The 12,818-nt window shown below is 37.0% G+C and overlaps 1 protein-coding gene across 1 annotated transcript in view; it reads left to right on the forward strand.

Moving 5' to 3' along the window:
* LOC145774268 (tricarboxylate transport protein, mitochondrial-like) overlaps positions 1-12,818 on the forward strand; it is a 64,822-nt gene that overhangs the window by 24,489 nt on the left and 27,515 nt on the right. Inside the window, exons 3-4 of the mRNA XM_082585466.1 lie at positions 679-784; positions 8,765-8,903. Of these exons, the coding sequence (XP_082441592.1) occupies positions 679-784; positions 8,765-8,903 (245 nt within the window). The remainder of the gene's footprint in view (positions 1-678; positions 785-8,764; positions 8,904-12,818) is intronic.

Here is a 12,818-nt window from a genome sequence, read left to right on the forward strand (position 1 = left end):
CGTTTTGTATGAAAATTTAATTTTTAGGTTTTCCTTATGTTGAGGTCTATGTCGACGGCAACCCTGCATATAGCCTACATTGAATTACACTTTAACGTAGGCAATTATAATAGCGTGCAAATAATTAGACTGTAATAAATGACCAAACACTGCACAAACATAGGCGTCGGCAGAAAAAAATGCAAGGGTGAGGGTCTGAGAGAGAAGTTAGGGGCAAGGAGGCCACAATTTTTGAAACCAAATTCATCTTGTAAACTGCAACATAGGTAAGAAAAGTTCTAAATTTAAAGTAACATTTGAGTGGTGGTGAGGTGTGAAAATTGTGAAAAAAATTACTATTAACGTCTGATGTAAGTGCGCAAAAATATTTAGAGAAATCAAAAGACTGAAGTAGAGTTGGTTGCAAACCTGATGAGAATGTGTTTACGTGGAAGACGAATCCAATTTTTGAAAATTGAAAAATCATAATCCAAGGCACCCTCTGCAAATTCAAAATGCGATTTTGGGGCCGTTTCCCAGGTCAGATATTTGCCGAATTTTGGAATCGTTGGTCTGACTACCAGACAAGCCTCCTGCAACCAAGAAATGGTTGTAGTCAAAAATATCCAAGTCCAATGTCTCTTCTTACTCACCTATAAAACTATCAACCAATGTATTTATTGAATTAATGTTCACCAGGTGTATTGGACTGTGTCAAAGTTACTGTTCAATCTCATGGCATTCGAGGTCTGTATCGTGGGCTCAGTTCACTTGTATATGGATCAATCCCTAAATCAGCCGTCAGGTAAGGTTGGTTGTAAACAATAAACATGATACAGTATACACTAAACAAAGTATACATGGTCATTGGTCACCAATATAATTAACATTGTAACTTCAAACAACTGTATTTAACAAGTGATAGACAATTTTTGAGCTATAAACAATAAACATATAATATTATTGTCAAACAAATAAATTGTGTTGTCGGCTGAAGTAAAAGTTTTGAATACGTTTATTTGCAATGATTCAAACTTAATTTTCAAATTGAATGATTTCTTGTTAATTCTAAACTTTATGCACTTGTTGAGCAATATGCAAAGCTCACGGGACAAAACAGCGGGAAGAGCTGTTTTAAGAGATCGATTTATTTTTATTTTTGCTTGTAGGATATAATCGTTCTTACATAACATTGCACGATCGTTGAAGTCGATGTCAAACCTTAGCGGCCGCATAAAACAATGATGTCAGGTTGGTTAGGTGATAATAGCATTAAAAGACGCCGTTAATGCAAGCAATATCTGCGACCAAGACCATTAAACACCTTTTCTTTACAAAGCGTTCTGTTGAATCATAATTGATCTCACAGCGGGAAGACCTCGTTGAAAATAGCACTTCTAATTTAGCTGGTTTACTTAATATTGCCGTGAATAGTTACGTGGCTATTCCAGCAGCATAAGTTACTCTGCGCTCTACTTTGAAATTTTCTCACCGTATGTCAATGCCAATAGATGAACCATCGAATGATAGTGTCGGTATTAATAGGGGGGTATGTTAAAATTAAAAAATCTCAGTACCCCGCAAAATTGTGCCACTGGGTATAAAAAAACATATTATGAAAAAAAATTTTGGTTGCCCCTCTGGGAACTCCCCGCTATTGGGGGGTCCAACAAGCGATTTCCAAAATGCATGGGATTTGACACCTTACTTTTGAACCGGTGGTCATAGCAAGCTGGGACTAGTCTCAAAAGTTTCGTCTTGAAAATTTAAGATAAGAATTAGAATGTAACAGTTTCAGAAGTGTCAGGTGTATAGTTTGGCCTGGACAAGCCCATTTTGGCCCAAAATGACCCATTTAGCCTACCACAATGGTACAACATCGAAAATTTGGCAATAATTGGACTTAATGAGTTGGAAATGGACCTAAAAATTTTGATTAATAAGCTATGATAGAGTTGCAATATTTTTGCATGAGTCATATATGCCCGACTTGACTATGCTTCAGGTACATCATTTCCTGCAAACATCAGAGTGTGTTACTTCTTTTTCATCAATTGATATGTTCAAATCGACACTACCTCAACCAACAATTTTCAGCTCGATTGATGTTTGCTTGCAAGAACACTGTAATGAAGTTAAGAGCTTGCTTGCTCTATTCCTTCAATCTTTTGCAAAAGGCTTGGCAACTCAAAAAGGGTCTCTGTTTGGTTTTGGTCCTTCTGCAAATGAGGACACAGGATCGCTGTTGAAAATTGGATCGGCAAGTGATGATGTCCTACAGAAACTGGATAATCTGCCAGTTCACAACCTGGGTGAAGAATGTAGTGTCACATTAGTGAACTGCAAGATAAATATTTATGGTGAAAAAAATCTTGATACAGTCTCCAGAAGTTTAGTTCTCAATAAAAGCACGGATTTACTTGAAAATATTCAGAAGATTGACAAAAAGAAATGGGAGAAACCAATACAAGACATCAAAGAAATTAGACTGCAATGGAATGAAAAGATGAAAGCTTATGAAGAAAAAGGTTAGTCTGAAAAAAAGCTCTTAATATCAGGGCAGAGCAAAGTAAACTTGCTGATTTAGATTTCTTGAAAGAGAAAAATCCACCAGGACCTTTTACCACCTCTGAGGAAGTGACTGCTTACCTTCAAAGTGATGCTGTAACAGATCACATAAAGAACAATTTAAGACTTTGCACTGAAGTTCGCTATGCAAAGAAGACATGCCTCTACCTAAAATCAAGTGCTTCAATATTCCGACTGAAACAAGACTATAAAAATTCCAGATTTGAAGACTACGCCAACAACCTTATCAGCTAGTTAGATAATTCACGTTCATGTGCAACTATAACTACGTCAGACCTCCAAAGTGTGCTTTCTGCTATGCATTTGCTTACAGAGGCAAATTCAAGCTCCACATCAAATGACCAGGAACCTGATTCTGCAGCACCAGCCTATCAAGTTGGTAAGTTTGTAGTTGCCGTCTGGATTCAAGGAAGCGAATAACACTGGTTCCTTGCTAACATTGTGAATAATGATGCCTAATTACTACTTACATACTTCAAAAGGTTGGTAACAGTAGAGATGGAGAAATATGGATTTCCCCTGAAAATCCTGAACTTCTTGTTACTGATACTTAGATCATTCATAATAGCTTGGATGTGTCGACTTGTGTCGTATGTCAGATCTGTCCGAATCAAATGCTGTGTTTCAAATGAAACAGTTCAACTATTGAAAGAAGCTCTTAATGAAAAGATAAAAAAAACACTGACTAATTTGATATCTGGAACTACACAATACTTCCATAACATTGGACCTTTGAAACATAACTATTAACAAACTATCATTTAATATTACATAGCATCCTGTTCTTATTATTTTATCAGTATATATATACTGAATATATATAATAATAATACTGAATAAAATATAATAATATATAGAATAAAAAATACAATAATAATATGAATGTATTTTATTTAGTATCATTTATATATATAATAATATTATATTAATATATATATTACGTCTCATTGGTAACTGACACGTACATATATTTATATTTCAAAAGAGCAAACATGAGCAAGAAAATTGAAAATGCTTTATTATAATGACTGGCTGTATGCCTATATTTTAATTTTTATGACATTACCCAAAATGTCCCTGATTTTAAACGTAATGACGTCATATAATCAATCAATTTTCTACAACTAGACATGCATATGATTCATTTGAAAGTACTAATCCGAATCATTACGTTTTAAACAAAAAACTATCCCCTATTACAGGTAAAATTTTGAATTTCATACAATCAGGATAGGCCAAACAGGCCGTTTCGGACCAAAATGGGCCTGTCTATGCACCTGACTTTTCTGAAACTGAACTACATTCCTATCTTAACTTTTCAAAACAAAACTTTTGAGACTGGTCCCAGCCTTCTATGACAACCGGTTCAAATTTTAGTTATCAAATCCTATGTATTTTGACAATCTCTCATAAAACCCCCGGTAGCGGGGAGTTCCCGGAGGAGCAATCCAACATTTTTTTCATAAAAAGTTTTTTTACTCCCAGTGGCAATATTTTGGGGGGTACTCAGAGTTTGTAATCAAAATTCGTATTTTATACATGGGAGAAGGAAATACCACCGATTTCAGCTCAAAAGTAGGGGTTCGATTTATACACGAGATGGACCTATACTCGAGTATAGGCTACGGTAGTGCAGGAGTGTATATAGATGAGTGTATATTGATGAGTGTATGAGATGTATATATTTGCGCAATGTATACAATACATCAATACATTGCTTATTTAGGCAAAACACGGATGACAGTTTTGAAAAATGCATTTTTTCTTTCCCCTGTTCACGTAATTGTTTGTTGTGTCGTAGTTTCAACTTGATAAAGTTTGCTAAAATCGATTTCATGTTTGAAGTCACAAAAAATCTAACGGACGCTTGGATAACTCTTGAAATGAGAATAAACATTCAACCTCGCATTCGCTTTTTTGCTACCACGCGTTTTGACTTTGAAGTTGCTCCTCACGCGCGGGAAGATAAGCAGTGTGTGACTGTGAGCGTGCGTGCCCTGCGCAGTGCGCATCTCAGTAGTAATTCACGTTCCAGAGAAAGCCATGCGACCAGCTGCTGTTATGTAGGCAAGAGCAACGTAGGCTTTTTTGCTTTCGGCGTTTTTAAGTCCGTTTAAATGATCTAAATCTCTTTCGCAAACTATTTTATCTTTAAACACTACTTGTAATAGCCGTTTTTGTTGCTCCTCAACCTTAAATTTACAGGGGGCGCCGTTTCCCCCGGAAGTCGGCGCGTATGATCATGCACATATTGTTTCAATAAAATGGTAATGTCTTAGTTGTCAGTTTTGCCTTCTTAGCAACAGGAGCATCTGACATTTTGTTAATCTGAAAGCACTGCAGAATACGGTAGCCTACAGTAGTACAGTAGGCTACTTAATTTAGCGTTTGAAGAAATATACCATGTGACATTCATAAAATAATTTAATTAACATTCAATAAAACAGCAAATAGCTCTACTCTCCCTAAAGAAACTTGGTAGGTTACAATGAAGAAGCGCAATCTTCGTGCACCGACAGCACAACAATTACAGCAACATACGATTTATTGATTAGGCCTGCCAGCACTTCACTTATGCCTTGAACAAATGAACAGTTCAATAGGATACTTGTCAACTGGTAAAATAAGTTTTGAAGAAGTTAATGAAGAACGTTTTATCAAGGATTTATAGAACTCTCTGTGGACCAACAGAAATTCCAGGTGGACCACCAGTGGTCCACCTGGACCACGTTGAGAATCACTGCTTTAAACGACCCCTACGTAGAACTACAATCTGATTGGTCGGTCGGTGGAATCGTATGCAAAGCGTAAATATGCTTCCCGGAAAGTATTTTTTGCCTTCATGCTGTTTAACTCCTCAAGAAAAGTATTTTTGGTTATACTTTTACGCTGATACCTTCCGCGGGCCGTACATAACAGCGTGGCGAGCCGCATATGGCCCGCGGGCCGCCAGTTGGTGACCCCTGCTTTATGGTATTCATCCTTTAATTTAAATTACTTTCTACGAAACAGTGATTGTAAATAAATTTTGTACTGAAAAAATGACATATTGTCTCGCATGGTTTAAGGTTGAGATTTTTGTAAGATTAAAAAATCCTGGGCAGTATTTACAGTGAACAAATCGCTATGAAACTTTGGGAACTCAACTTTTTAACCATTTGAGGCTCAAAAATAAATGAGCACTTAAAAAAAATTTTTTGGACCATCCTTGTGCACTGTTCACGTTCAGGTCCTCTCAACTCTTGTCCACTGTACTTTGGTAAGAGTTGAAGATTTAATTTTTGTATGTTAATAATGTAATTTCATTTCAGACATGTGGACATAGAGATGAAAAAAAGCTTAAGTAATAGTATGGTACCTGGGAAGAGATTTAATTAGAGATTTACCGATATATCGGTATCGGCAACATCGGCCATTTTTTTAGTATCAGTATCGGCAAAATTTAGCCAATACTGTTACCGATACTAAACATGTAAAAAAGGTGTTTGCTGCGGATTTTCTACAGAAGATATAGATTTATATTAATAATAATTTTTACTATGTCACATTGATGACATAGTAAAATAACAACCTGTTCAAATTTTTGATATCTCACACTCCCATGACTTCTTGCACGCACATTTTGGCATTGGTAGCTTGCAGCGATTCTTTCACTCAAACAACACGTTTTGTTTCAGCAGTTTTGCGTTGTTCGATTCTTAAGTCGTAAAGGAGACTCAATTTCTCCAATATTTATCACTTTTATTTCTTTTTTACTCTCAGCAGAGTATAAAACTTGTAAAAGTTTTTCATCCATGCGACGTGGTCTGGTGAGCACTTTAACGTAACACACTCTTCGAAAAAACGTACACACGAATCAGCTGATTTCAGTCATATGATTTAACACGTGATATTCTGATCGTCTTTATGGAAAGATTTTGATACAAAGAAATTTAACTGAATGCATCGCCACAACCAGCGTGGCCTAATGGGTTAGGGCAAAGGAGTAGTAATTTCGATTGCGTGGGTTCGATTCCCACCCTCTGCTAATGCTATTTTTTTCTTTTGTAACTAAACTGAGTGCAAAAAGGATCTTAAGACTGCAATCAATGCAGTTTATAAGAAAAATTGTGACAAAAACATCAGTAGTCATATATGTTACGCATGATTGCGTTATGAATTCGGACAGTGTGGTAAGGTTAAAGTGCCTACCATATGACGTCATGAATGAAATACCTCAAATTGGCTTAGTGGCATGACATCATCTAAATATTTTATAGAATATTGAATTAACAAATTCGATCGTCACAAGTGGTTTAGTTGTGGTAAACAAATACGTTTTAACTTTGAAGTTTAGTCAAACAAAATATCCATTAATCGATATGTAATATAGTTATGTAGTCACTTGTCAAATCCCATGTCAAGAATAAGTCCATATTTTTTAAGGTTTACATCAGCTCCAGACATCAGTAGGTACAACAAAATCTTTTACTGATTGGTTCAGTGAGGATTCGTGGTCTGTTGTTCTCATTTTTAGTGAATAGACTCGTTTTCAATTCATTCTTATAAGACATGAAAAATGTCTTATAAGAAATGTACTTAATGAAGAAATATGTGATTAGGTTGGAAGACAAATTGAATTTAAGAATTTATTCTTTTGTTCATAGTCGTGTGCTCATTGTCATAATCTGCTATGACATGGTTTAAGCTTGATAAGTATATTACAATGAAAGATGGAAATTAAATCACATACTGATAGAACCAGCTTACTAAAAACAACCAAGTTACATGGGTTTTTTACATATTCAGCAACGTAAAAACGATGCAAAATTATACATTTTTACTACTTGGGTAGTCTTGGCCTGGCAAAAGCTTCTCAACCAAACGACAAAACCCTTAGGTTGCACATCACTTGTTGAATAGTTTTTGTACGACTACACAAATGGCTTGGTTTACATCTTATATCTATTATGATAGCCTATTTGGAGAGTTTGCATAAACCCTTTATTAATTTTTCAGAAACCCCAATTCTGATATAATGTTTCTTCCCCGTATACCCCAGTCCTCAATCACGGTGGCCTTTCATTACTAAAACCTATTATTATGACACAACAATGCTGTTGAGATTGGATTGTTGAATCTTTGATAAATTATGCCAATTCAAAGCTTTTTTTAACAGTTTTATGCAAATAAGGTCAAACTTAGCATTTGATATAATTCCTTGCAACTACCAAAATTGCTTCTTTTTGTAACACTAAAGTATCTGCCAAAATATTGGTATTGGCCTAAAAGAGTGATATCGGTATCGGCTAAAATATTGGTATCGGTACATCTCTCATCACTGACATCTCTAGATTTAATGCTTGATAAAAAATTATAGATTTAGTTTTGATGTCCTGGCAATGTTAGTTATACCTCAACAGCGCAACCTGGAAACAACCAATTCCGGTGGCACTTTGGTCCAGAGTCATTCAGGTTCACTGCATTGGGGCCATACATGAAGGCTTGCTTCAATGTCATAACTTTGAAAGTTATTTCTAAGCGTGCTTGTCAGAAGATATTTCAGTTTCTTTCTAAACGTTTATCAACAAATTATATGAGATATTTCTATGCTGGTAAACACTAAGTTTCCATCTAGTGTTGAGTGCACTAATATTAGTAAGGACAGCATTAATATACAATGTACATCACCAAGGCAATAAATTTTGTTTGTACGGTACCAATGTCTGTGCAGTGTGCATCTATCGTTCACTGACAGTGGGAACAATGTATCTTGTTTTGAAAACCGAAAGTTTAATTTGAAGTTGTATGGCAGATATCTCACATCAAATTCAGACAAACTTCTTCGTATTTATATTTACTGGTGCAGAGTGAGGGATGAGGGAAAAACCATATATATACTAGGGAAAAAACAAGAAAGAACTACAATCTGTACATATTTATCCCAATACCAGTTAGTGGCCTCACAGCCTGGCCGTGTTAGTATTGCTTTAAAGTTGCCGTTTGCAGTGGAATTAATCCTGTATTTGGAAAATTCTTGCTTTAAGAAAACAACATGGATAGCATCATGATCATTGGTACGGTTAGCTATCAAACCAGATTAAACTAAGGTCCAAGATAGTATCTATGACGCATGCAAACACCAAGTGCAATCCTAGATCTTGGTCCATAAATCTTAATTTGAGAATTCGTTACTGCAGTAACAACATTTTTTCAGATTCGGTACCTTTGAATGGTTGTCTAATTTTGTACGCGATGAAAATGGGATTTTGACTGTTCAAAAGGGATTTATGTGTGGCTTAGGTGCCGGATTAGCGGAAGCTGTGTTTGCTGTGTGTCCCATGGAAACAATTAAGGTAAACCTTCTTGTTTTAAATGTTACTATTGAATTTTTAACTGCATGGTGTGAGATATCATTGAATTGAATCCTAGTAGTAGTAAATCCAGTGCGGTGAACAGCATTATAATTGATGTATTGAAATTTGTAAAATCAAAACATTATACAACTCTAGATAATGAACACTTGGAACAATTTATTTGTATAACTTTAACAACACATTGTTCAAGCTTTCAAAGATTACCAGTAGGGTGGAGTGAAAAAAATAAAAATTGCTAATTCAAAAAACGTCCCCTCTCAGTAGTTGCCTTTGGTCCCAAAACTAAGTTTAAAAGTGGTTTTGGGAAGTTGCCTCGAATACTCAGGTGACAACCTTGACGCAAAGGTCATGAGGGGGTCAAATCCCATAAAAATGCCATAACTCTGTGAGCGGTGATGTTAGAGAGCTAATTTTGATGCCAAAAGAAGCAGAATTTGCACTTTCCTATCTGTCTCAAAAGAAGTTTTTTTCGAAATTTCGCTAGATATATGGTTATTTTCACAAAATGTAATTTTCAGGTCAAATATGAATAACATATAGCATTATGCACAGTTTAACATCACCATAATGAGTATGATATATCTCTAACCAATGAAACACACATTTGAGTGGTTTTAGAGCAAGCACAAGCACAGGATGGTAACAACAAACAAATATAACATTGGGTTTCATAATATTACAATAGCCTAGACGACAGACGTTAAATGCCAGTTTTATGCAGGGGGGAATGGTATCGGCAGGAAGACCTAAGATTGAAATTGCTTTTTGGTATTGTATTGCTTCATCAGTTTTCGTGATCGAATCTTTAGCCTGATCAGACCGTCACGTCTGTTGAAGCCACCTATTGCTAATGAAGCTTTGGTTACAAGCTTTATGTGGCGCTCCACAGCTTAGTTGTGGCATGGGTGGCGAATAATGAGCTTTTCTTCTCTGATTTTTTCGATGTTGCAGTTACTCAGGTGTCGAATTGCTGGTGGTTGGTTGGTTTGGTCAGAATTTAAGTTCACAAGTTTGTAGTAAGATTTAGCATGATTGAATTTTCTCACATGGACAGAAGCTACGGATTCTTCCCCATCGGATGGCTCATTTTGGACTGGTGCAGCTTCGCTTTCAGGCACTTCATTTTGGATTGAAAATTGTTCAATGACCCCCCTCAAACTAAGGATTTTGTTCACAGCTAAATGACGAAAATTATGGGTACAGAATCTGTATGGCCGTAATGTTGGGCACTGTTGATGAAGATGTCGAGCTTCTCGAAGTTGGAGGACTTTCCCATGCAAGGTAGCTGACCTTGGCCTGTCGCATACTCCGTTTCTATGTTTCTATACAACGACCAACCACAACATTGACAACAATTGCAGAATTTTGCATTAGAGTTTACTTTCCGGCATAGTTTGAAATCAAGCACTACCACACGATCACAGATAGACCGAAAAACTTCTTCAATATGCTACAAAGAGTCGTCAAATTTCCGAACAATAAAGTCAAGAAGATTGCACTGGATGTCCTTATGCGAAATGCACTCTTTGCGCACCAAGAAAACATTCTCTTGGGGATGTTGGCAGATGAAACAGTTCGTCATTTAGCTGTGAACAAAATCCTTAGTTTGAGAGAGGTCATTGAACAATTTTTAATCGAAAATGAAGTGCCTGAAAGCGAAGCAGCACCAGTCCAAAACGAGCCATCCGATGGGGAAGAATTCGTAGCTTCTGTCCATGTGAAAAAATTCAATGTTCCAGCAATCAACGTTCATGCTAAATCTTGCTACAAACTTGTGAACTTAAATTTTGACCAAACCAACGAACCACCAGCAATTCCACACCTGAGTAACTGCGACATCGAAAAAATCAGAGAAAAAAAAGCTCATTATGCCACCCATGCCACAATTAAGCTGTGGAGCGCCACATGAAGCTTGTAACCGAAGCTTCATCAGCAGTAGCTGGCTTCAACAGACGTGACGGTCTGATCTGGCTAAAGATTCGGTCACGAAAACTGATGAAGCAATACAATATCAAAAAGCAATTTCAATCTTAGGTCTTCCTGCCCATACCATTTCCCCCTGCATAAAACTGGCATTTAACGTCTGTCGTCTAGGCTATTGTAATATTATGAAACCCAATTTCATATTTGTTTGTTGTTACCATCCTGTGCTTGTGCTTGCTCTAAAACCACTCAAATGTGTGTTTCATTGGTTAGAGATATATCATACTCATTATGCTGATTTCTTGTGGAGTGATTATGTTATGGTGATGTTAAACTGTGCATAATGCTACGTGTTATTCATATTTCACCCGAAAATTACATTTTGTGAAAATAACCATATATCTAGCGAAATTTCGAAAAAAACTTCTTTTGAGACAGATAGGAAAGTGCAAATTCTGCTTCTTTTGGCATCAAAATTAGCTCTCTAACATCACCGCTCACAGAGTGATGGCATTTTTATGGGATTTGACCCCCTCATGACCTTTACGTCAAGGTTGTCACCTGACTATTCGAGGCAACTTCCCAAAACCACTTTTAAACTTAGTTTTGGGACCAAAGGCAACTATTGAGAGGGGACGTTTTTTGAATTAGCAATTTTTATTTTTTTCACTCCACCCTAATTACCAGATCAACGACAACCTAAAGTTGGTATTTATAATGTTGTTGATAAAATCTTGTTTGTTCTATTAAACTATTTGACATAAAACTTGCATTGTTACCCATAGCTGTTAACCATTATTTGTATTGGCACTGCTGATTTTGCTCGGACCTCTCTAGCGGAATGACCCGTTTCGGAGAATCCAATTCGGAGAAATCCCAATTCGAAGACAGCCTTTTTCGGAGAATGACCTTTCGGAAAATTTTTGAAATCTAACCACGCCTTCTGTTTATTTAGAGAATTTTGTATTTTATTCCACAATATTGTTTCTGACAAAGAAAAATAAATTGAATTGAAATTTAGCGAAAAATAAAAAGTGAATTAAATATATTTTTAAACTATTAAATTAAAACGTTTGCTCACATAAAATTGACATGTGTCCTGCATCGCAGTCTGTATGCAAACTTAGAATATATTCGAATCCTCAACTATTAGAAAATTTCAATCCCCAGTTTAACAAGTCAATACAAAACCATTGGACATGATTCAATCGATGAATCGATGTCAAATAACTAAACAAACAAAAAATAACAGTTGATGTGTTCATTTGGAAATTATGGCTGATACCACATAGGAAGTCCCACATGGACTGAGGTGGAACATTGCTAAGCGAACGACAATTTTCTTGGTGCGGTCGTCAGCATCTCTATATTTTTTCAACTTTCGTGGCTAACCCAGGTTTATTCTAAACTGCCACTTAGGTTTTAACTTAGTTGATTATGTCAAATGCTATTTGGCAACTGTCTTTTTTTCTGTTTCTCGGCAGCCGATTTGTAGCAAGAATTGACAGCGATAGACACCGTGTTTCGCCCATGAGGCTGGGCTCGTCAGTATCGCACCACTAGTGTTAAACTGTTTTATTTGCATCAACAGCGCACGGGTACAAATAATTGACACGGCGAGAGAGCACAAACAAACATAGCCAGGTCAAAGACTTTAGAAAACCGGCCTGCCACACCCCGCGGCGGCGGGGAGCGGCGTGATTTAGGGGTGACGATGCACCCGGAGGGGTAAGTCCACCAGCTTAGGTCGCGGGGGCCAGGCTGGGGAGTCGAGGTACCTGTGGAGGGAGAGTGTGGATCGAAAACGTTACATGACCCATCCGCAAATTTAGAATGGCGGAGCGGGCCAGGGAGACAGGCTCTTTCTGCATTGCCCAGAAAGATGGCCTGCGACGGGCCGGGCGACCCGTCGCGTGTGGACGCTGGAACCGGCAGTAATTGACCGCCGGGCGGCGCCCACGTCTCCCTCAC

This window comes from Aplidium turbinatum, chromosome 7 (genome assembly GCF_918807975.1).
Source record: "Aplidium turbinatum chromosome 7, kaAplTurb1.1, whole genome shotgun sequence".
Lineage (NCBI taxonomy): Eukaryota > Metazoa > Chordata > Ascidiacea > Aplousobranchia > Polyclinidae > Aplidium > Aplidium turbinatum.